Source organism: Helianthus annuus, chromosome 14 (genome assembly GCF_002127325.2).
Source record: "Helianthus annuus cultivar XRQ/B chromosome 14, HanXRQr2.0-SUNRISE, whole genome shotgun sequence".
NCBI classification, from domain to species: Eukaryota; Viridiplantae; Streptophyta; class Magnoliopsida; order Asterales; family Asteraceae; genus Helianthus; species Helianthus annuus.
The window spans coordinates 155207600-155233984 of NC_035446.2; the positions used below are offsets into that span (position 1 = coordinate 155207600).

A 26385-nucleotide genomic window follows, 5' to 3' on the forward strand; every position below is an offset into this window, starting at 1 on the left:
GTGCGAGCGCTGGCTTTGCTGCAGGCCAAGCTGGCGCGGGACGGCGAGGTGCGATGCCTCACTCTCCTATAGGTCCAATGAACACTTTGGGAGATGTTTACTATAAGTCCTATACTGAGGAAAGTCGAGGGGAAGCGCTGCATCAACCGCCATGGGGCCTGAAACAGAAAGATACTTTCCTAGAGTTCGCTCCCTGCTGTGATTGGCTTCTCAACTCCATTCCCCCTGGTGAGGTGAACCGTCAAAGAGAGCGAACCCACGGCGCGCTTTATCATGCTTATGTGGTTGGTGAAGCCAACACTCGCGTTGCTAACCATCAGATTGTTCATAAGTGGCGGACTATGGTTAGGGAAAGGGAAGAGTGGGAGAAGTACCGTGAGCGGTTGCTGAGGCAAGTGAAGAGCTTTGAGAAATCGAAGGCCGCCTTTGACGAGGAGAAGGCGAAATTTGAAAGAGATAAGAAAGCTGAGGAGTGGGGCCGTGAAGGCCTTAAAGGCAAACTCCGTGTGCTGAAGAACTCCTCTCAAAGGAGGGTGCCGATTGGAAGGCCATCTGCGCAAAGGATAACGAGCGCATGTATGCGGCACGCGCCAGGATCACCGAACTTGAGGGTCAAGTTGAGGATTTGAAGAAGAAGATGGAGGATGCGCAGGCTGTGAAGGAGCAGGCTGAGGTATACTACTATCCTCTCTTGTTCTTGCCTCCGTTTGTTAAAAATTTGCTAACTCTTCTGCTTTGTACAGGCTAAGCTTAAGGCGCGGATTTCCGGCAAGGATAAAGATTTAGCCGCCAAGGATGTTGAAATCGCTGAATTGAAGCGTCGCCTGCAAGCGCAGATTGAGAGAAGCGAATCCTTGGAGATTGATCTGGAGGCTGAGAAGTCCAAAGCCGCTACTGCCGAAGAAGCCAAGCAGAAGGCCGAGGAGGCCCGCGCCATTAGCTCTTCCGCCCTTAACGTGGCTCAAAATAATTATTCAGAGGTCCAGGGCATTGTTGATACCCTGGCTTCAGAAGTAGAATGGCTGCGCGGCAGGGGCTTAGTGCTGGTACGTCTCTTATTGACTTGTGTTTTATTTACTTTAAAAACGGTTGTTTATTCTCTTCCGCCCGTGTTGTTGTAGATGGCCAACTCCATCTTGAATGCTGGTGAGTTAGACAAAGCTGTTGCTACTTTGATAGATGCTTCACGCGCGGTTGGTCACCGTGGTGGCTATTTGGAGTGTGCGCAACATGCGACAGAGATGCTTGGTCAAGAATTTGACACTAGCCACTGCTCGGTGACTAACCAAGCTGAGGATGAGCTAGCTCGCGCTGAACATGGTTATGATCACTTGTCCATACCGGTAATGGATTTGGTTACTGAAGCGTTGAAGCATAACGATTGGTGTCAACGGTTAAAGACCATCCTTGACCCGCCACAGATGGTTGAAGTGTCTGATGAGGAAGAGTTGGTAGGTGACGGAGAAGGCGATGATGACGGCGGAGATGGTGATCAACCTGAATAGGAATTGAAGGCTTTGTGCCTTGTAGTTTTTGTTTAGTTTTTTGAATGTACAGTGTTGCGCGGTCGCGCTTCACCTAGATCGAATGAATGTTAGGTTTTATGTAACCGTTGCACGTTTGCGCTTATTTAAATATGGTGTTTATTTTTGTCCTGACCTGTTACAATTATTACACTGTTGTTGAAAACTTTGGTTAAGTTAGCGCGAATAAATGTAAGTGTGACTCTTGTGGGAGTGTAATTGTTCGGTCTCGCGCTATGTTCACGGAGAACCTTAGAGGCATAAACACAAGAGCTCGTAATTCACTGAAGTGTTTTCGTGCTAATCAAAAGTTGAACATGCATTTGTAACTCACGAAACAATGATAAAAAAGAAAACATCTCGTATGCTTTCATTAATTGGGAAACAGGCGCTTAGGCCAATCATACATTACGGATGCATAGCATAAGGGGCGTGTAGCCAACATAGGAAATTAAGTAGGCGCGTGGCCAACAAGAAAGGAATGGCTCATGGCCTAAAGTAGTTACATATAGCACTTGCGCAGTTGTTGCGCGTTCCACGTGCGCGGGATGATGTGGCCATCCAGTGTTCGCAATTTCTATGCCCCCTTTCCTAGCACTTCATGGACCAAGTATGGGCCTTCCCATTTGGGTGCTAATTTTCCTGGGTGTTCGGCGTTTGAAGCTTCATTGTCACGGAAAACGTATTCTCCAGGAGTGAAGGTACAAATGCGGACCCTAGCATTGTAGTACCTTTCCAGTTGTGTCTTGTATTTCGCTTCGTTAATACGCGCAATCTCGCGTCTTTCCTCCAGGAGGTCCATATCGAGACGGCGCTCTGCTTCATTATCAACCGTGTTGACTGCTGTCAAGCGTGGTGAGGGGAGTCCAACTTCTGCCGGGATAACTGCTTCCGAACCGTATACTAGGCTGAAAGGAGTTTCGCCGGTGCTTGTCTTTGGCATGGTTCGATGAGCCCATAGGATGCTTGGGAGCTCATCTACCCAGCCTCTTCGCTTTGTGCCCAGCCGGGCTTTTATCCCCTCTACAATACTTTTGTTTACGCTTTCCACTTGGCTGTTGCCCTGAGGATGCGCAACGGACGAGAAGGTATGCTCGATTTTCATTTCCTTCATCCAGTTTTGAAGATCCTCCGAAGCAAAATTGGTACCGTTGTCTGTGACAATTTTGAGTGGAAGACCAAATCTGCAGATGATGTGCTCCCAGATAAACTTGCGCACCATCATTGCAGTGGTTGATGCAAGGGCTTTGGCTTCCACCCACTTGGTGAAATAATCAACAGCCACGATTATAAACTTTACGGCTCCCGGGGCATCTGGGATAAGATCATTTTTGGGGCGCAGGGTCTTTGGAGAATGCCGCTGACACGAGTCGCATTTGCGCAGCTCCTTCAGGGCGTCGACATGCATCCCTGGCCAATAATATCCGGCGTTCACGATCTTCGCAACAACCATGCGTGGTCCTGCATGGATACCACAGATCCCTTCATGGATTTCTCTGATTAAGTACGTCGCGTCTTGGGGGTCCACGCAGTGCAATAAGGGACCCAAGAAGGACTTCCGATACAGAATAGCATCATTCATTTCATAATGCAGGGCTTTGTGCTGGATTTTCCTTGCCTCTGCTTTATTCTCTGGGAGTATCCCTTCCTGTAGATAGTGGATTATAGGGGTCATCCAGGATGGCTGCCCTATTTCGACCACGTTCACCTGGCGCAGCAGGACTGATGGATTTTTGAGTACTTCAATCCTTACCTCATTTGCGAGATGCTGAAAGGAAGTTGACGCGAGCTTGCTTAAAGCGTCTGCCTGTTTGTTTTCGGAGCGATTGATGTGTATGACCTTGTATGTCATGAACTTCTACAGCAGCTCTTTTGCTTGATCCAGATATAAGGCCATAACGTCGCCTTTTGCGTCATAGAATCCGTTGACTTGGCTGGCCATCAAAAGTGAATCAACGTGCGCTTGTAGATTTTTAGCTCCCATTTTAATGGCAAGGCGCAAGCCTGCCAGAAATGCCTCGTACTCTGCCTCATTGTTGGTATTTTTAAAATCCAACCTGATAGCGTATGTAAATTCATGCTTTTCAGGGCTCACCAGGCGCAATCCGGCTCCTAAGCCGTTCTCGTTTGAGGCACCATCTATGTATAGCAACCATAGCCCATCTGATGTATCTTTTGTGGGAGCTTCGACGATTTCACAATTTTGACCTTTTCCGCTGGGAATTCTGTGATAAAGTCTGCAAGGACTTGACCCTTGATGGCTGGGCGCAGTCTATACAAAATGTTGTGGCCCCCCAGCTCGATCGCCCACTTTGCTAATCGCCCGGATGTCTCCGGTTTTTGTAATATCGTCCCAATGTGGAAATTGGTCAGTACGGTGATGACGTGGCTTGTGAAGTATCGGCGCAGCCTTCTAGAGGCATGTAGCAGCGCTAGTACCAGTTTCTCCATTGTTGAATATCTTGTTTCTGGATCTGTGAGCATCCTACTGACATAGTAGATTGGAGTCTGAACCCCGTTTCTTTCTACAAGCAATACCGAACCCACTGCCTTGTCTAATGATGACAAGTACAAGATGAGCGGCTCTTATTCGAACGGTGCGGTCAACGTTGGGAGTTCGATCAAACACTCCTTCATTTGCTGAAAAGCGTTTTCTGCCTCAGGCATCCATCTGAACTCTTGCTTCTTTACACAGTTGCGCAAGGTACTTATGAAAGGGTACGACTTTGAGGCGTGATTTGACAGGAAGCGGTTAAGCACGGCTAGGCGGCCGGCTAACCTTTGCATCTCTTTGATTGTTTTGGGTGAAGGCATGCGCTCTATTTCCTGGACCTTTTCTGGGTTCACTTTAAATCCTCCATTGGTAACTATGAAGCCTAAGAATTTCCCTTCCTCCATACCAAAGGAACATTTGGCTGGATTCAATTTCATGTTCACGCTTCTCAGTGAGTTGAAGGTTTTCTCGATGTCCTTCAACATTTGGTCCTCTTCAGGACTTTTTACTACCAGGTCATCGATGTAAACCTCAATGTGCTTCCCAATATCCCTAGCGAAGGTCTTGTCCATCAGGCGCTGGTATGTGGCGCCAGCGTTTTTGAGGCCGAATGGCATCTTTGTATAACAGAAGATCCCGAGATCGGTACTGAAAGTTGTCTTGTCTTCGTCTTCAAGCTTCATTTGAACCTGATGGTACCCCTTGTAACAATCCAAGAAGCACTTCCATCTGTATGGCGCGAGGGAGTCTATCTTTTTGTCAATCTCAGGTAAAGAATAGCAATCCTTAGGGCATGCCTTGTTGAGATCAGTATAATCAATGCACATTCGCCATCCTCCGCTCGACTTTTCCACCATTACTGGGTTCGCGACCCAACTTTGATAACGTACTTCTCGCAAGATTCCAGCTTTGAGTAGTTCACACACTTGCTCATTCATTGCTTTTGTTTTATCTGCCCCTAAGCTGCGCCTTCTTTGGACCTTCGGTTCAACAGAGGGGTAGGTGTTTAAGCAATGCTCGGTAATGTCGCGCGGGACTCCGGTCATGTCTGCCGGGGTCCAGGCGAAGATATCCATATTCTTGAACAGTAGTTGCTTCAGATGTGTTCTGATATCTGGTGAAATGGCGTGGACGATCGTTACCGTTTGCTCTGGGTACTTACGGTTTAATACCCACTTCTCTGGCTCAGTCATTGAAACTTTCGCCGCTTTTGTTGGACGCAACTCCTCCGTTGACATCACTTCTTTTTTGGCATAGATGATCGCCACCCCCGTCTTGGTTGGAAACCCTATCGCTGAGTGGGGAGTGGAAGTTACCATGTTTAGTTCGCCTTGGATTCTCTCCCAATCAACACATCGTGCCTCGATTTGACAGGCATCACCATGAAGTTTACGTTTGTTGTTCTTGAATGCTTCCCGTCAGAGAGCGTGACGGGGAAGCTGATTTGGCCTAGCGGGAAAACCATTTCGTTGCAAAATCCAGACAACGGATAATCAACTGGCTCAAGTCTTGCTTTGTCATCTTCATCAAACTGATTAAAACACTGCTCATAGATGATATCAGTTGTACTTCCTGGGTCAATGAAGACATACTCCGTTTCGTAATGGCCGATAATACCGGTAATGATGACAGGTCGGGTGGCGCGAGAACCTCCGCGCACTATCGGGAAAATGACCTGTTGCTCTTGCCATGAGGGTTCGTAAGGACGCTTGTCTTTCCCTTTGGCACTGTATCTTGGTCCGTTGACCATATGGGTTTCAAGGCGCCGGACTTTCTTGTGATTTCCCTCATTGTGGCGTTGAAGCTGTCGAGTTTCTTTTCGCACGTTTTTCACCAGGTGACTTAGCTTCCCGCTTTTTAGCGCTTTCTCAATTTCTTGACGTAGACTATAGCAATCATCTGTCAGGTGCCCTATATCTTTGTGGAAGTCACAATACAGGTTGGGGTCCTACCCCTTCTTGTTTGTCATAGGCCTTGGAGCCTTGAAATCGTGATTCTCCGTCATCAACACCGCTTTTGGTGTTTTTATGAGCGGAGTCCAGTGCTTCTCTCGGTTATCATCCCTGACTGCTTTTTGGTAACCAATTCTATCGATTGTGACGCGCGCATCTTCTCTATAGCGTGGCCTCTCTTCATGGCCCCTTGGCCTTCCGGATTTCCAATCATTACCTTTGTACTTGTTGCGCTTGTTGTGATCGCGCGAATTCCCTTTGGAAAATCGGTCTTCAGAATAATAATTCTTGTTTCCAGCGAGTGATTCTTTAGTTTGCGCGACTATCTTTACGGCTTCCATGAGTTTATCCCATTCTTTGGGCATTCCGTCTTTGCCAGTGATAGTTCTAATGAGACTATCACAACGAATGGCTTTCTTGAAATGGCAGCGCATGAGTTGCTCACTTACGCCACCGATTTCCAAACACTCCTTGTTAAAGCGAGTGATGAAATCTTCCAAACCCTCACCATCTCTTCGCTAGATGTCTTCTACCTCAGCTGTGTCGCGCTGGTAGCGTCGTTGTTGGCTGAAGTAACTCAAGAATTGCATCTTGAAATCTACCCATGACTTAATCTTTCCCGGAGGAAGGCTGTCGAACCAGGCGCGAGCAGCCCCGGTAAGAGTTTGAATAAACAGATGGCACCACATAGGCATATTCCTTCCTCCCATGCAACCTACGCTTGTGAAAGATCTGACGTGATCATCAGGATCAGTCAATCCGTTAAACTTTCCAACTGTCGGAGGTAACTTCTCTCTTGAAAGTGGCACAAGCGCAATTTTTGGGATGAACTTTGAATGTTTCGCAGCTTCAGCTGGCCGATAGGCGAGGCGAAAGTCTCTTTCCGCTTCTTCAGTGTACCCGACGTGTTGTCTTGGTTTGTAGTACTCATGATTTTTCTGCAAGCGATTGAAGACTGACGAACCCTCGTCATCTTCCCAAGTTGGATCGTTCAGGTCAGTCTCCTCCCATTCATTGTTCATGTTGCGCGGCGTGAGTCGGCTATGAACATGACCTCTTTGAAGGTGTGACGGATAGTCGTAGTAACTTTCTGTCTCTCCCCTTGTGTCGCGCGTGTCATGCACGCTTAGTTGCCTGGTAGGGGGAGACCTGTTGATTCTGCCTTGGAGATTTGGCTGTGGGGGTATCTGGCGCGCCCCCTGACTCTGTGCTTGAGGAGTGACCAAGGACGGTTCTGCCGTTAAGACTGCTTGCTGTGCGATCAGAGATTGATACGATGCGTTAATGGTTGCAATATTCTTGGCGTACCATGAGGCTGGAGTTTCGCCCTCTGGTAGCCCTAGTAGCACCGAAACGTTCTAAGGTGGGGCCGGGTTTGAAGGTCCCTCGCCATTGTTTCCTGGGGTGACCGTCTGAGTGATGCGGGTGATGCTCCCGCGCGGTCCCCCAGTGTTTCTTACTTCGATTTCCCCAATTTCTTCAATGTGTTGGGGTTGGATATTTTGATTACCCTCGCCCAACACTGTGTTAGAGTTTGCTCCGAAACCAAACTCGGGAACGATTCATTGACCATCCATGATCGAAGGAAAAAAACGACGAAAAACTCAGAAAAAGAAGATGAAAGTGATTGTAGAAAATCGGTGGGCGCTAATGAAGAACACAGAACTAATTATGAGGTTAATTAGTTGGGTTTGTGTTTCTACCATGATGGTTAATCTTCTAATGATTATCTAAGCTTCGTCTGGAACGTAAGATCCTGCAAAACAGAACACCGTTACTCGTTAAGAGGGGAATATGGGGGTTTCCCTCTTAACCGGGCTCCGGCGTGAGAATAAGCGACTGCTTTGGGGAAGATAATTAAGTATTAAGAGTGAGAGTAGAGAGAATTGAATGTTTAACCTGTGAAGTGAGGTCTCTATTTATAGCCGGAAAGGTGTAAGAGGATGTGGGCTGATGGGCCTTGGGCCGGAAGGCGACAACATAGTGGATATGCTCCTTGTCTCACTAGTGTCGACCGTTAGTGGCTTCTAGAAGTTCCCCGGCGCTGGCGCGCCTTGATTGGAGCCACGTGTCGTCGTTGTCGGCCTTGTTGTCCTTCTGCCATCAGTAGACAAGTGGAGATCGTGGGGCAGATGTCTCTGCCTTTTGATTGGTGCCACGTAGGCGTCCTTATGTACCTTTCGTCTTCTGCACGTCAAACGATCGTGGTGCACGATTGAACAGAGCCTGCAGGATGCGGATTGGCTCCTTTTTCCTGCCACCTTGACCTTTTGTACCTACCGACACTGGTCTTGCACTGCAACCTTTAGGCGATTCTTGCTGATCATAGAACTAGGTTGCGCAGTTTTACAAGTACTGAGGACTCTTTATCAGAATGCTAAGTGTCGTAATTGTAGTTCCCTTCTGGCTTGACCTCGCGCCTTGTTAGTGGAATGTGGCGTAGCTCGCGCGAGGTTGCTACTAAGAGAATTGTTGAATAAGGAGTATGGCCCTGCGCGCAGCCTTGATGAAGGCTCGCACGGTTTTTTTGGGGCCATACCCCTTCAATTTTGAAGTTAGAGAATAACCTAGTTAGTAAACCAAGTTAAATTACTTAAGCAATTACTTAGATAAACTAATTGGTTAAAAAAAATTATATAACTTAGTTAGTGTCGAATCCCCAAATCCCTGAAGTCGTTCAGGGGGTTTGGCGGTACTAACCTTAGATTCGGTGAGCTCCGGTCCAGGCTCGTCATCTCTTTGTCACGGTGGCAGTTCCATTTGCGGAGTGTCGGATACCAGGCTGCATCCACATGAAACTCTAGTTAGAGGGCCCAAGGGGGTTCACCCCGTGGGCACTCCGACGCTCAAGTCAGTATCTTGTGTGGTAAAGATGTTATAAGTGCAAGTATAATTTTTAGAGAGGGAATAGAGGGACATGAGTAATATGAGAGAAGAGGAGGAAGTAGTAACCTCAAGGTGAGAGATATTGTCTGCCCTTTCTTTGGAGGTGGGAGGCTTCCTTTTATAACAAAACATTTGGGCCATAACCCTAATGGGCTGGTCCAAGAGTGGGCTTATCAGGACATGGCCCACTCAAACCAACTAAACATACCGAGAAAGACACAAGTGGGCTCGAGCCCAACCACCAATCTAGGGCGATGAGCCCGGACGAGGAGCCCAAGCGGGGACCCTCGTCGTCAAGTCATCCTTAGTTCAAGCCTATTTACTCATGAATGGGTGCAGGACTTGTTCCAGTCCCTGAAAATCTAGGCGGTTCATTATCTGCCCTCAATATATCATCCCGGCCTGTCGGGTAACATAGCCTGGGGCACGTTATGCCAAAGTTATCTGTTTTGTTATCCTTAGGACAACCTTGCATTCAGCGCTCGAACTAGCAAGGTGACCCCTCAAGTAGGGTAGCACGATACCTTACTTCAATCTATGCCTTCTTGACGGCATTTTTTCCCATGCACTTGTTTGATAGTACCTTTTTATAGCGTTTATGCTATTTAGATTGTTTTGCCATGTCCTCCTTTAGGGCATTTCGATTGAGGTACTCGTTCAAGAGTAGTTTCTTTTAAGAGCATCGACTGGGATGCTTTATTTACCGTGTTATACTCCTTGTATGGTGCTCCTCTAATGAGGGTTTTTGCCTTGCTTGAACTGTTAAAACTTTCTCATGAATTTTCTCTGTACCCTGCTTAAGCCGTTAAGACTTTCTATGGGTCGCTTTGTAACTTTTTAAGTTGTTAAAGCTTTACATGGACCCGTTTGGTGACTCGTTTGAAACCTTGCATGAGTTTGCTTCGCAGCCTGCTTGAGTTGTTAAAGCTTTGTACAAGTTTGCTTCGTAACTTGCTTGAGTTGTTAAAGCTTTGTACAAGTTTGCTTCGTAACCTTAGGTTGTTAAAGCTTTCTATAGTTTGCTTCGTAACTTGCTTAAGTTGTAAAGGCTTTGCCTAGGCCCGCTTTGTAACTTGTTTTAAGTTGTTAAAGCTTCTGTTGGGCCTGTTGTCCAATGGCGTTTGGGCCACTTGGACTTTCATATGCCTGCTTCGGCTTTTTTGGACGTAGTCGATTTAGTCCTAGCCCCACGGCCGGGCTTTGCCTTGTTTTGATTAAGGCGGCATGTCTGTATGCCTATGTACATGTTTATTTTATTGCAAGATCGTTCGGCACGTCTGCCTAGATGATCCTGTTTGACCCGTTAACAAGGTCCTCAAACCGTTCAGGTTTTCGAGAAGGGGTGGCATCTTCTCTTTTTGGAGAGGTTTTATGAGCACTTTAAAAACACCTGTAATGTAGAAGGAACCTTCCTATGTGAGTCCTTGTTAAGGGCTCTTTCCTACCCTGGAGAGATGTTGTAATTCTCTAAAAATTGGTGCCCATGGAATGTGCAACCCTCTCCTCTTGGAGAGACTTCTTCAAACGTATGTGACCCTGAGATGGGGCTCCTCTTCTTTGGAGAGATACTTTCTAAAACACAGACCTGTGGCGGAGATCTTTTCTTTTCAAGGAAGGGATTCTCCAGATTCGAAGTCCCTTGTCAAGGGGCTCTCCCCCCTCCCTTTTTTTTAATAAGTTGTTCAGGTGCGAAATTTTAAGGAGGATTTTCCTCATATATCAAATCCCTGGGATGTACTTTCCCTTCCTTAGAAGGAACTTTACCAATACTTGATCCCGTAGTCGGGTGCACTTCTGTTCGTTGAATAGACTTTTGCGATACTTAATCCCACGGGAGGGGATACCCTCCTTTTCTTGGGAGAAACATGTTCCTGTTTGTTGAAAAGACTTACGAGACCCCTAATCACATAGGGTGGGACATCTTCATTGTTTCGGAGGCGGCTCCTCCAAGACTTAATCCCCAGAGATACTAATCCCCATCGTGAAACTCCCACTTTAGTTACCTCCCACATTTAAGTTTCAAATAATGACACATTGGTCCCCAAACTCATTTACTTCACATTCCTCTTGTATTTTCATTCAATTCAACTTTTGATTAATGAATGGACGGCCCTTGTACTTCATCATTTCATATTCTCGGAAGGAGTTTCTTCAAGGCTGAATCCCGAGTGAGGGATATGTTCCTTCCTATTCTTGGAAGGAGTTTCCTTAATACTGGATCCCGAGGGGGGGGATATGTTCCTTCCTATTCTCGAAAGGAGTTTCTTCAAGACTTAGTCCCGAGGAAGAGGTATGTTCCTGTTTATGGAAGGGACTTCTAAAACACTTGATCCTAGGAAATGGGATATTCTTCATAATCTTGGAAGGAACTTTTCCTGGACTTAATTCCATGGAAAGTATACGTTCCTGTTCTTGTAAGCGACTGCTGAGGTACCTTATCCACAAGAGAAGGGATTTTCTTGTTGATGGAAGGGACTTCCAAAATGCTATAGCCTTTAGGAGAGAACATTGTTTTGTTCCGGCAGATAAGGGTCCCGTCCCTGGGGAACTTTACAATTGGTGTCATCCATGTTTCTTGTGTGTTTTCAACTGCAGCTGCCTCCTCTGTACTGATGGAGGGGGAGGTTAGGACTTCCACTTTGACTTCTCTTGCTAAGTGATCGAATGCTACTGAGGCTAGCTTACTGAGGGCATCAGATTTTCTGTTTCTCCCTCGGGGAATGTATTCCAGCTTAAAAGTTTTGAATACCTTGGCCATCTCTTTTACTTTTGCTATGCACTGAGCCATGGTGTTGTCTTTGGCTTTATACTCTCCTTGGTATTGTTTGATTACTAACTGTGAATCAGTGCTAGCTTCCACATGTTTTGCTTTCATCTTTTCTGCCAGCCTCATCCCTGCTAAGAGGGCTTTATATTCTGCAGTGTTGTTGGTGTTTTCGAAGTCCAGTCTTATGGCATAGGTTAGCTCGATTCCCTCGGGGCTTATCAAAGTAATGCCTGCTCCGCTCCCTTCTTCACTGGAGGTTCCATCTGTGAAGAGTTTCCACGCAGCCTTGTCTTCCCTCTCTTTCTCTTTTCTTTCCAAAGCTTCCCATTTTAGGAGTTTTTTTTTCTTCATCCTCAAGGACTTCTGCCAGGAAATCTGCCGGTATTTGTCCTTTCACGGCTGTTCTGGGTTTGAACTCCAAGGAGTGTTCTCCCAGTTCCACGCTCCATTTAGCCAATCGTCCCGACAGCTCCGGCCTCCTTAGCACCTTTTGAAGGGGCTGATCTGTCATCGGGGTGACCTTGTGCCCTGGGGAATACCTCCTGAGTCTCCTGGATGCGAAAACAAGGGCCAATGCTAACTTCTCCAGGGGCATGTAACGTTCTTCAGGGCCTTTAAGTGTTCTACTGATGAAATACATTGGTATCTGTTTCCCCTCCCGTTCCACCATCATGACCGCATTTATAGTTGTTTTTGAGGCGGACAGGTATAAGGTCAGATGTTCCCCGGGTACTGGGGTGGCCAGTGTTGGGAGTTTACAAATATAGGCTTTCATTTCTTGGAAAGCGGCTTCCGCCTCAGAGGTCCAATTAAACTTGTCCGTTTGAAGGCAGTCCTTCAGCACCTGAGAGATCGCATTTCGGCCACAGCTTGAGTCTTCTCCAGGTCAGTTTTGATTCCGCCCTTTGTGACTACTACCCCCAAGAATTTTCCTTCTTCTACCCCAAAACAGCACTTCCCGGGGTTTAGTTTCATATTCACATCTTGCATGGTGTGGAGGGTTTCAGCTATATCGTCTATCATGGCCATTTCGGTTAGGCTTTTGATAACGACGTCATCGATGTATACCTCCAAGTTTCTTCCCCGTTGTTCCCTGAAGAAGGCGTTCATAAATCTTTGATATGTGGCCCCAGCATTTTTAAGACCGAAGGGCATTTTGGTATAACAAAATGTCCCCTCGTCTATGATGAAGGCGGTTTTTTCCTCATCTTCCATTGACATCTGTATTTGATGGTATCCTTTGTAGGCATCCAAAAAGCATTTCAGGGGGTATTGGGATAAGGAGTCCACTTGGACATCTATTTCTGGGAGGGGATAACAGTCCTTAGAACATACTTTGTTCAGATCTTGGAAGTCGATGCACATCCTCCATCCCCCGTCTTTCTTCTGGACCATAACCGGGTTAGCAACCCAGGATGGGTATTTTACCTCCCTGACTATTCCCGCTTTGAGCAGTTTCCTGGTTTCTTCACAGGCGGCCCTCCTCTTGCTGGGACCCATGCTTCGTTTTTTTTTCTGTTTCACTGGTTTTGCCCATGTACACGTATTGAGTCGGTGCTCAGTCAAGCTTCTCGGGATTCCTGTCATATCCCCATGTTGGAATGCAAATACGTCTATGTTGAGGAGGAGCAGTTCCTTGAGGGCACTCTTGCACTTGTCACTTAGGTGACTTCCTACTTTGACCGTCTGCTTCGGGGATCTGTCACAAAGGACCCACTATTTGACCCCTTCCTTTCGGGGCTGAAATACTAAGGCTTCGTGTGGGGTGGACGCCTGTGCTTGCAAATCCCCTATTTCGGGTCTTCCTAGGATTGCGATGTATTTCGATGGTGCTCGAACCACTGTGAATGTCAGGTTTATTGTTCGGACCTGATCCCCTACCCCGACTGTGAATGGGAGTTTGATCTTCCCCAGGGGGTGTGACACATTGTTGTTGAACCCTACTAGAGGGATAGAATCCTCCTCAAGCCGGTCTCTTACATCCCTATCAAGTCTGAGGAAACAATGTTCGTATATGACTTCTATCCCAGATCCCCCGTCTACGTGTATTCTGGCCACTTTATGACCGGCTATTACAGCTGAGATGTTGAGTAGGGGCTGTTGTACCTCGTTTTCCTCCACGTGTGGCATTAAGATGGGAGCTTTCATGCAGTTTGGGGAGCCCAGGATTTTGGCCTTTACACTCCTGGTGGTATCAAATTCATCCCTCCTTCTAATCATATCTACATCTGCCCTCCCAGGCTCCCTTGCATCTTTCCCTTTGCGATCCCCCCTCCTTCCTTAATTTCCTTTACCAAATGGGCCCGTTTTCATGTTTTAACCGCGGCTTCTATTTCTCTTTTTAGGTACAGGCAATCATCAGTTCTATGGCCAAACCCTTTGTGAAAGTCACAATATTCATTTGGTTGTGCCTTTGGCCCAGGTTTAATAGGTGGTGGCCTTGGAAAGGAGCCCTTCACCCTCTCAGTAGCCAATACTTCATTTGGTGTCTTGGTGAGAGGGGTGAAGTTGTCAGGGTAAGGGGATGGGCCTCTTCCCCGAGGTCTGTATGGGGAGTATGAGGGTCTTGTTCTATCATGCAACATTCTTATCAAAAAGCAGGATTTCAGGAGTAAGGTGTACCTTTATCAAGAGGTTTTGCAGCGGAGGTGACCCTTCGGGGTGGGGCATCTGTCTCCTTGGCTTTGCTGACTTTGTCTTTGCCCCTAACAAAGGCTCTGACCCTGCGGGACGTCTTTGATGTTCATGCTTTCCTTGACAAACCTTTCCATGTATTGGTCTATCCGCTCGTTGTCCCCCTGCCTTATGTGTAAGATTTCGTTTGGGTTCTTGACCACCTTTCTTTGATGATCTTCGGGGTCTCTCGTCCCAACATATCGGTCGAAGTTTGGAGGTAGTTTTGTTTTAGGGTGTGACAACTCGAAGTTTCAAGGTTAGCATTTTCGGTTTTGTAACTTTCTTGTTCTTGTTTTAACTTATCTATTCGACCTGCGACACTATTAAACGTGCTATCATGCTGGGTAGTTGTGCACTGTGTGTGTATGTGTTCGTTTGTTTAGGAAACATCACACGCAACATATTGGAGCGAATTCGACCCAAGCATAACGGGTAACACCAATTTATAAACGGTTGGGCTGATCCGAAACGGCCCACACCATTGTTTTGTGTAGAGCACACAATCGGCCCAAAAAGGTGATCTCTTGGGTATCTCTTGGAGCCCAAAACATGTTCTTTGTATGTTGATTTAGTTGGCCCAATATTTGCAGCCGAATAGCTGGGTTGTTCGGCCCACTCTAGTCTATTAATATTGTAAAGCGTGAACTCATCATATCATCATACAAACCCAACCCTAATCACCCATTGTACGACGGCGGTGGCAAGACCTTTGTTCGGTTTACACCTCAAATAGCCGAATTGTTGGTTAGTAAGTCTCATTATTCATTCCGTGTTTGTGTGTCCATGATTGTTTATTTTTTTTTATTTGACCGATCAAGTCTATATGTATGTGTGAATGTCTAATGTGGTTCGTCAGAATATTGATTGAATGTGTTAGTTTGATAAGGGTAGTCTTTCATGGTTACAGGATGCTAGCCACCTAAATAGTTTCTTAATGTAATCAATGATTAGGTTTCTTAGACATGTCATATTGATTCCTTGTGGTTGTCTATGATTGGTCATGTTGTGAGGTGTGTGAGAGGGTATATCATAGTCATGAGGTCAGATTCGATGTGTGTGTGTGTGCATGGAGTCAAAAATGATTGATCATATTAATGTAAATGGTTTTGAAGGTCCAATGGAAGGATGGTTAAGTGCTTCTAAAGGTCCAATAGAATGATACATGACTAGGTATGCTCACCAATATTTAATACTTGACAAGAGACAAGAATTACTGATTAAATTAATGATGTGGAAGTGTTGATATACAAATGGCAGCCATGTGCTAATTGCATGTCATGTTAAATACTAATGTGATATACAAATGGCGGCCATGTGAGTGCAGCATACTTAGGAATTGTTTAATCATTTATAGAGGGTGAGGAATTGTTTAATCTGAACATTGAAACACATCAGGTAATCGAGTAAATGGGGTGGGGTCACCCTTGAATGTTTGAACATAAATGTAATCAAACCCATTAAACCTGGGCCGTATACATTGCTGACCGTTGGGCTGTTTCATTTAAAGCTGGGCCACAAGAATTAGAGGTCTAATTTTAAGGAGAGAGGCCGAGAGGTATGTGTGGGCCGCTGGGTCTGTTGGGCTGTCGTGAGGGTTAAACGAATGTGAATTTGGTGTAGGCGAGCCCTTTTGGCTTATTTGTTAAATGTAATTTTTGTGTATTATAGGATATAGAGTGTGTCTCGCCAAGTGTTGATTTATAAACGGCATTGTTTGAGTGAGTGTTGTGTATTAAATTGTTGGTGTTTGGTACATGGTTTCAAAGAAAATGCATGATAAATGTATGTGGTGAGTTGGTGTTAAATACTGAACGTAGTCCTAACTGTGGTCAATATTTGGAATAGGACACACTTGATTTAATACGAACAAGGGATCAAATCTACCGAGCAACCAAAGGTGAGTTCACTACATTCGAGCATGCGTCCCAGTGGTTGGGGACAGTCAGTGGGTATCCCATGGGGGGGATAAGTCCTTGGGTAAAAACGGGTATATTGGTTAATATTCTCACCTATCATCTTTTGTAAGTCCCTCATCGGGTATTAGTTAGTAGCGCTACTTAGGTTTGGCACCCTCACCCCGTGCCTGTAGAGGACGGAGGTGAACTAATGACCCAGTCTGGCCCAGTACTAGATAGGAGTACGTGGGAAGGGCAGTCGTGTATTTCAGGAGCCGTCATTGTTCGGAATTGAGATATTAACAATATTACTTGCATTGATTATTGAACTGTTTTACATACAACGGGTAACAAACGTTTTCTAAAACTGTGAACTCGCCAGCTTTGTCTGATACGTGTGTTACATGCTCGCAGGTCCTTAGGTACTGGGAACACAAGAACTTGCTGGCTGGAGGGCGAGAGTGGTCATGGTTACATTAATGAACTTAGTTATCAGACATTTATTTATTGTGGTTGTTTGAATAGTATTTACAGTATGATACATTAACGCTTCCGCTGAACCTATGGTTTTTGAACAACTTATGTTTGGGATTTCAGTATTCTTAAATGATGGAACTTTATTTCAAACTTGTGATTCAATGTAATTGGTGGCTCATTGCTAGTCGTCACACGCCTCACAGGGACACTCCCTAGGTGGTAATTTGGGGGTGTGACATAGGGGGCATAGGTGCCTCTGCAATTCTCCGAGTGAACTTTGAGACTTCAGCCAAATCCCGTGGAAGGTAGGGTTGGTCCAGCAGATAAGGGTTTCTTGAGCACGACGGACCGTAGGAGGATTTCACTTTCCCCTCTCGTATTGTCCTGCTTAGGTTCTTTTCTTCTTCAAGAGATGGACTAATAATGCAGCTCAAGGGTTCTTCCTTTTTCAAGGAAGGACCGTCCAGGGTTTCCTCAAAGACTTACAACGTAGTCCAAGGAGTCTTTCGTCTTCAAGTAGAGTGTCTGGATTTTCCTTAATAACATAATCTGACGATTCTTTCCCCTTCAGGAGGGGAGTCAGCTGCGTAGCCCAGCCTCCTCATTTCTTCAAATGGAGGATTGATAAGGTGATCCTCTGATTCTTTTTTTCTTCAGGGAAGGAATTAGTAAGGCAGTCCGTGCCCATTCCCCCTCCCTCCCCTTCTTTTTTCTTTCTCTTCTTTCTTTTTGTTTTTGAGATCTTCGAACATAAGAATTTATGGAGGGGCTTAATCCTTTTCGGAGGAGGTAATAGAAAAATAAAGATCCTTTCGAGAAGTCTTCAACGTAGGACCCAATGGTGTTATACCATGCTAGCTCCCCAGTTCAGTGTTGTCAAGCGTAGTTGGTAATACTGAACTTATGAAATAGGCTATCCTTGAGCCCGTCTGTCTAAACCATCGGTTGTGAATAAAGAATATAGTTACTTTCAATGAGTATCGGGAGTCTTCTAAATCATTATCACTTCTAATGAGTGACGTTTTTATCCGAGACACGATAGCACGCAAGGATATAGCTGATAGATGTATCCGGCAGATTAGCATATGATTCCTTGTTGAATGAGAATAGCCCGAGGTTAGCAAAAATTATGTCCCACAATATCCCCCTAGACATATTAGTCCCTCAGTTCGATGTTGCACAAAGGTATTTCTTGCTTTCACTAATGTTGTGTTGCTTTCTTCCCAACCAAAGTTATATCCATGTTTAAGGATATTTTAGGTGACCAATGTTCTTTGGTGTCTTTTCAAAGATCATGCCACGTTTCTTGGATGCACCTCATCTAGTCCAATACTAGCCTTCGTTGACCTGTCCCGTAGGTCGTGACTAATAGCTTCTTGTGTTGTTCATGTTCGTGCTTCGATACTTGCCACGAAAACACTTTCAAAGAGGTAAGTCATACCAAAGGTCAATTTACTTATGTGTTAAACATGTTGTGTTGTGTGTACAAGTGCTTGTGTCTCATGTTTTATTTTGTGAAGACGTGTTTCCATCATATCATAAAGGGGGGGGGGCAGCCTACGTACCCTAACAACGTTGTAATAGGAACAATAAATTTGTGTCTAGAAGTGGCGCACGACGCAAGACTTCGAAGGAGGGCCTTGCACAAGTGTTAGGATTTAGAAAAGGACCTGGTAGAAGGGCTTGAGGAAGGATCCTGTGAGAGGACCTGAGTAATGGCCAGGTGGAAGGACCTTGTGAAAGGGTCTGAGGAAGGACTTGGGGAAGGACCTTGGCAGAAGGGCCTGAGTAAGGACACTGTGAAAAAACTGATAATGGGGCCAGGGGAAGGGACCCCGCAAAAGGGGCTGAGGAAGGATCTAGGGAAGGACCGTGGCAGAAGGGCCTGAGGAAGGTCCTGGGGAAGGACCTTGGCTGAAGGGCCTGGGGAAGGACCCAGGTGAAGGACCTTAGCTGGAGGGCCTGAGGAAGGACCCGGGGAAGGACCCTGGCCAAAGGGCCTGAGGGAGGGGCCCCACGAAAGGACCTGTTGGAAGGACCTGGTACTAGGAAAATATTATTATTTTCATAAGAAAGTCAAAGTAACTTTCTTTTTATAAAGAAACCTTATCATCTTGGTAAGAGTAAAAAGTTATTAACACTTTGAAAAAGTAAAGTCAAATCACCTTGGAAAGATAAAAACTTAGCTTTTTCCTTCCTCTTTTTATTTGTCAGCATGGCAAAAGTCAAATTAGTACAAGGTAATTAATGACCTTCTTATCAACTGTATTTTTTAATTTGTATAAAAAATTAAAAAAGTTGTTGACAGCTCATGTTAAGCTTTACTACACTGCTTTTTGTACTTTCCAAAGTGAGCAAGAGGCTTTGTCTTTAGACTAATATTTAGAGTCCAACTCTCTAATAGGAATAGACTTGTTTTGTAAGTCTATCTCCACTATAACTATTAAAAATTTATCCTTGTTTGACGAGGCATGTTTTAAATTTGTACTTATCGTTTTTTTTTAGAAGGTTGTGCACCACACACTTGCACTTTATGCGATGATAGTTATAACTTTGTTTCAAAGAGGTTTTCTGTTTTCAGGGGAGTATATTTCCACTTCTCTACCTTGATCATGAAAAGTGGGCAACAAAAAGACAATGAAAAAAATTCACGTCTTTATCATCCAAGTGTAACTTTTAAGCATTTCCATCACACGAAAATTTTTTGACATTTAAATATATTTTAATCAGCACATGATTCCAGAGGAAAATTTCCTCATGCATATCTATAAACTTTCACCAGAAGTGTATCTTTGGTTGTAGTAACTTTGGTTTTAGGTAGAAAATCATCATTGGTCAACTCTTTTACTTAGATGGTAGACCATACAGTAAAGAGATAAGGAGGAAAAGGCCATCCCATGTGACTCTTGTCAGTAAAAGTTGTTTACAGGCTTTTACCCATTTACTAATTTTACCTTATATAAAATAATTCACAAAATTATGGTTCTAATGTGAGCACATGGTTCAATCATGCATTAGTCAAATGTATCCTACGTAATAGAACTTGTAACTTCACTTTTCAAACATACTACTGACTTTGCTTCCTCTCGAAGCTTTGCTTATTTTTTCTTTTTTTTTTATTTCCTTCAACCATATAATGTGAAAGATCTGCAGTTTCTTGCAACGAGATTTACAATCTAGCTTTGACTTTAAAAATTATGAGGATATGTCATGCTCAAGAGTGTGCTTATACATATACTGTCCATATACCTCAGTTTCAAGCATAGAAACGTACTCTTTGTGTGATTTCATATACTGTTCATATAAGAGATACGAGACAAGAAGGCGGAACCTGTTAACCGGGGTTAAGAATGTAGATCTGAGCATCACGTAAGCTAAGCGGGGAGAACAGATCTAGCCGTTTACATGAAGAGACCAAGGCATGTTTGCACTTGGTCCCACGGATGGCGCCAATGTCGAATCCCCAAATCCCTGAAGTCGTTCAGGGGGTTTGGCGGTACTAACCTTAGATTCGGTGAGCTCCGGTCCAGGCTCGTCATCTCTTTGTCACGGTGGCAGTTCCATTTGCGGAGTGTCGGATCCCAGGCTGCATCCACGTGAAACTCTAGTTAGAGGGCCCGAGGGGGTTCACCCCGTGGGCACTCCGACGCTCAAGTCAGTATCTTGTGTGGTAAAGATGTTATAAGTGCAAGTATAATTTATAGAGAGGGAATAGAGGGACATGAGTAATATGAGAGAAGAGGAGGAAGTAGTAACCTCAAGGTGAGAGATATTGTCTGCCCTTTCTTTGGAGGTGGGAGGCTTCCTTTTATAACAAAACATTTGGGCCATAACCCTAATGGGCTGGTCCAAGAGTGGGCTTATCAGGACATGGCCCACTCAAACCAACTAAACATACCGAGAAAGACACAAGAGGGCTCGAGCCCAGCCACCAATCTAGGGCGATGAGCCCGGACGAGGAGCCCAAGCGGGGACCCTCGTCGTCAGTTAGTTTAAAAGTTAGTTCCCTTTTTAAAAACCATATAACTTGGTTAGTTAGTTAAACCACAGGGACCGTTAGTGCAAATTCACCAAACTAAACTTAAGGGACTGATTCTGCAATTATTGAAACTGTTTAAAAAATCAAAACAATAAATAGCGGATGCCAGGACTCAAACCCGGGTCACCCAGCTTAAACACACACGCGCACACCACTCCACCACTGCCTTCACATGGTTTCTATACAGCACAATTAATTCTTAAGTACTCTCTCACTCAAGCCTGATCAGCGCGAACAGACCCTCCAGCAGGTCTGTTTGAGCGCGATTTTGACATTTTTTTGAGTTTTAAACACGATTTTGGCATTAAATACTCACCTAAACTTAACCTAACTTTTTCCCTATAAATACCAATCCTAATCCAAGCTATTTTCACTTTTCTAAACAATCTCAAACCTCCAAATCAGTCCCAAATTCGTGTTAATTCAGAAGGTTCGAGCAGATTGTTGCATCTACACAAAAGTGAGCATAACTCACTCGTTTCTTATCCGATTTAGTCCATTATTTTTCCTATGTGCTTGGTTTGACCTTAACTTCGATTCTAGGGGTTTTTCACAGTAAACAAGTCCCTGGAACTCCGGCAAAAAGGCTCCAAAGTCCACTGATTGTTTTTGTTTTCATGAAATCTTTGTTAAACTTAACCAAACTTGAGTTTTCTCATCTCAAACCTATGTCCTAATACTCATAATCAAATGAATGGTTAGTTGGGCTTAAAAACAAGGTTGAGACACTTAAAATCAGAGAATTAAACCTCATAAACTTTCTGTTTTAGTTAGGGTTCTACCCACAAGAAGTGTTCAAGCTTGAAGCTTGGTAAAAGTGTGATGGTTAGACTAGCTTGGGCTATCTTTCATGAACATCCACTCATTTCTTGATGTTTTCTCATAGAATAGTTATTCATTTCATTTCTTATGTAAGTTCAAGACCCTCCTTGAATGTTTTTACATCAAGTGTAGTAGTGAACATTGGAGGTACCTAAATGGGAGCTTGTTCTTCCTACCTCATGTATGATTTCTATGACACTTTGAGGTGCCTAAATGAAGACCTTAGTCTTCTACCTCATGCTTGACATATATGATATACTATAACCTAAGTAATACTTATATAATATTCAAACAAACCGAACCCTTGATGATGAACAAGTGGTCATTGTCAAGTTAGTAAGTATACCATCTAAACATCATATGTAATGGATGGTTATTTTCCTATGTTATGTTCTTGCACTTTTAAACTCCAAATCTATAATCTACCGTTATCCCCAACTCACACACCTATGTTCCTTGTATAGGAGGACAAGGTGCTTCAATCTAAAACAACCAACACTCACGGAACATCAAGTAGGAAAGCTTGCAAAAACCGTGAGTATACTCGATCCCTTTTACTCTTTACCATTTTGGGATGCAACATGTATAATATACAAATTAATACTTAAACTATTTTAAACAAACTCTATCCATGCTTAACATGAAACTATGTGTGATACTTGTTATTCTCGTATGCTATGTAAACTATTTGGACGTTATATGCTCATTAACTATGCTAGCCTCCCTTAACAATTATAGCGCTATAGGATTAACGCACCGCACGTTAGACTTTGGGTAATGTTAAGTTAAACATGTTACCACCCGCTACTCTATTGGGATTAGGCTATTTTAACGCGTTGTATTCTCGGGTTTGAACATATTGTACGCCATATTTGCATACTAGTACTCGCATATTATGAATCATGTTGGATATGAGCACTTTTTATTCTATTTATGCTATGAAACAAAACTTGTATACTCGCCTTTGCTTTTGCATTGAACTCTATTTCAATACATGTTGCAGGTTAATTGATGAAGTGATGTTACAAGATGAAACAAGGTTTAGGGTGGACTAGATACACACCTAGATTAAATCATCTATTTTGTTGTTATGTTTTGTTATGAAACAATGTTGTTATTTTTGAACCTTGTATGACAATTAGTCTTGAAATGAAATTTGAATTAAATTAATATTGTCACATACATAGTGTTATGAAGTCTCTTACAATCTACGCACTTCGTCTCATCCCGATGCTTCTGCCATCGGTTGGGGTGTGACACGAAATCGCAGCCCATTAATCCTATTCTGCACAATGTTCACATTAATCAGACTATGAAACTATGAAAGAAAGAAGAATTCTCATCTCCAAACCGAATCCAATTAACACGAGCTTTTTGTTGAAGGTTCTTCGCTTTTATCGCCTCAAATTTTTTTATCCTCGCACTTAATTCAACTCTGGTACTTTTCTCGGACTGAGATAGCGGCAAAGACTCCGTTTTTTTCTCAATTTCTTCAATTTTAGCTTGCAACTCCTGCACCTCTTTTTTCTTAGCCTCGTTTGCCTCCTTTCTCCATTGTTTTATATCCTGGTTTATCTTTCGTTGCGTATTAGCTAAATAGACATCCCTTTTTTCTCCGACAATAGGGGCTGCCAAGTTCCTTTCCACAATCTCCACCAACCTTTGTTCTCCTATCCAAGAGTTAAAAAACTTGAATGGTGTGGGGCCAAAGTCAGAGGAGAAGCAAGTAAGAGCTAAAGGGCAGTGGTCAGAGAAACCTCTCTTTTGCACCTCAAGTTTAGCAAGGGGCCAATTATTCATGAAATCAGCACACACCAAAAACCTATCAATTTTTCTCATTTTAACCTCCACATTGTCGGAAACAAAAGTGAATTTACCTCCCGTCATAGGGTATTCTAAGAGGCTGGTTCTGGTAGCAAAACCATTGAAGGCGTTCACCGCCCCACGGTCAAACCGGGAGTTGACCCACTCTTCTAAAATCCGCACTTCATTAAAATCACCGAAAATAACCCACAACCCAGAGAATTGGGATTTTAACTCAGCAATTTCTTCCCATAACAATCGCCTTCTACCGGGATCATTTTGGCACGTGGAGATCTATAATATTTAATCTATCATCCGCCCCTTTTATCTTCCCAGAGATCAGTAGAAATCTCTAATTCTGAACGACCAAGTCTTCAATAAAGATATCCGAGTTCCATATGGGCACTATGCCCCCTGATCTCCCCACCGAATCAACCGAAATAGCCTTCATATTAGACCTATCCCAGAACCGCCGAAGGAACGAGTCCAACAGGCCCTCCTAGTGAGTCTCCTGTAACCCAATGAAATTGCACTTCAACTTTCTTTTTGGACTTCGCACCCAACCCGCTTTATTTGGATCGGTAACCCCATTAATATTTAATGAAAGAAAATTTATTGGTCGCGATTAGCTTCCACCTCCCCACTCACCAATTTCTTCACATGGTTTTCAAAACCTTCAACTTTGATGCCCAGACGGGAGCCAAAGTGTAAGGTTTCTGTCACTTCCTTCTCAAAAATCGGCCGACTCACCTCCTCTCCCTCACAACCATCTTCCATCTCCGCTTGTTCCTGTCTCGACACAGCCCCAGTTGCTGCTCTTCTCTCTTCTTCCTCCATTCTGAAAATTTCCTTTAAGTTGAAGGGATCCAAATTGTCCCCAATTTCTACCACATCGTTCAAGTCAGGGTTTTCAGCATTCTGGGCCTCCATTCTATTAAGTCTACCTCTTTTGGATCTAGTTGTGATATAACTGGGCTTGGTTGGGTCGAAATTCAGCCCAATCTGAGGAGAATTAAAATCATTTACATCAGGGCCCACTCCTTCTCTCTCCTCCTGACCAGCACCAGCCGCCACACATGAAACACTTGGGAAGTCAAAACCCTGCTTATGCGCCGCTGACTTGAGAGATGTAGCGACTGTTTGGTTTCCCATGCAAAAAGGTTCACTATCCAACATGCAACCTTTCATTTTCTTTCTTCCGTACTCACTCGACTCTTCAAATTCCGGCGATCTCCCAACCTCGAAGACCTCCGACGAATCATCCGAGAGGAAAGCTAGACACCACTGTCCAGCGATCTCTTCCACCCAAACTTTTATCGAATAATTTTTCCAGGTAAGGTTCATCTCCAGGGAGATAGTTTACCTGTTTGAAGCAGTATGGCCATTCTGTCTTCCGCCATGATGCCATCTTCCGATGAAGCTTCAGACTTGACAAGAAGCCTGCCACACCTCTCGCCAATACGACTAAGTACATGTCGATCCCAGAGCATGGCTGGAACACTGATAACCTTAATCCATGCAACCCGTTCAAACAAAGGTGGGATCCCATCCCAGACGTAGAGTCTTGAGAACCAGTTAGCCCATTCCTCGCTTCTATTTCTCAAGAAGTCATTAGCCTCTTCAATATTGGCGAAGGTTACCAACACTTTTAATCCTCCCAAATAACTCAGCATCGGTCCTTCTTCCACAAGCCCCGCGAGATAAATTTTCAAGTTATTAAGAATCTCGATGTCTTTTGCTTCTCCAACTAGGGATTTGAACTCCCACTGCTTCTTAGTGTCTGTATTCAATGGAGGTAGCTAAATAGTAATACCCGGATTATTCAAGTTTTGTGAGTACACCACGTCACTATAAGATCTACCATCATTTCTGCTAGGTTTCAAGTTTTCTATTGTTTTCTTTGGCGGTCGTTCAGGTCGTACTGGCTTCTCAAAGTTCGGTCTGGAAAAAACAGAGACCTTCTCCCCAGATTTTTGCGCCTCAATCTTCGATCCATCCCTATTAAACTTTGCCAAATTTACCCCAATCACCGCACCATCTATCTTGACCTCCTTCAGTCTATCAATCCAAATGCCCACCTCCTTAATGTTAAGAGAGTTTGATGAAACCAAAAGTATAACCAGCCCTATCTCTTTTCCATGGGACAAAAACATCTTCAAGGTTTTCCAAAAAAACTAAAAGCCTTCCACAGCCTATCCCGATTACATCCATCTGGCAAGTTTGAAAAGAAGAACGTTGTTGCATTACGAAGCCGAACCTCCCCGTTCACAAAATTTTTCTCCTGTCTAGCCTCTTATCTACTAAGAATCGTATAAGAATCGTATTCCACCCATCATGACTTCTGAAATGCCCCCTCCTTCCCCCACGACCCATCCAGATGAGAAGAAAAATATCACGGATCTATAAAAGGTTAATAGGATTCGAACAATCAAGCTAAGCTATCACGATAGCCGCGAACGATATCAGACCTACTAAGCAATCAAGAAACCAGATACAACCACAAAAAACCGAAGGAAAACACGATAACAACAAACTAATAATACTATCACTTTTTATAATAAAATTAATGTGTTTATATCATCATTCGATCAAACCTATAAAATTCAAATATGAACTAGCTACGAGTGTGTGCCTACTAAAAAAATGTAGATGAGGTGTGAATAACAATTTGCGTTGGGGTTTATCCGTCTGTTAGATGTGTGAAAAAACGTGTATTACCGGACACGTTAACCGGCCCACACCATTGCCCCGGTGAGAACCGTGAGATGGAGGCATCCCGCCCAGAATCGAACCCGTATTTGTGTGGAACTAAACCACGCCAAGGACCACTGAGCTTTTCTGAGGGCATCCGTCTGTTAGATTCTATATTCAATATGTACTTGAAATACATGAAACTTTTCTGAGGGTGTGAATTTGTCCCTCTTTTGCTATGAATATAGATTTTTAAATATACATAAAAATGTAGTATAAAAAATCTTTTATACATATAAAACATGTACCTATACGCATGCTAAACAAGGTTCTAATTTATAATTACCATTATCGATTCGA

General features: G+C 44.1%; 1 protein-coding gene across 1 annotated transcript in view; it reads left to right on the forward strand.

The window, feature by feature from the left end:
* The window catches only part of LOC110923119 (probable receptor-like protein kinase At5g59700), a 41312-nt gene extending 19033 nt beyond the window's left edge, over positions 1–22279 (forward strand). Inside the window, exon 4 of the mRNA XM_035983415.1 lies at positions 21996–22279. Coding sequence (XP_035839308.1) covers positions 21996–22149 — 154 coding nt within the window. The 3' untranslated portion in view covers positions 22150–22279. The remainder of the gene's footprint in view (positions 1–21995) is intronic.
* Positions 22280–26385: the final 4106 nt, after the last annotated feature.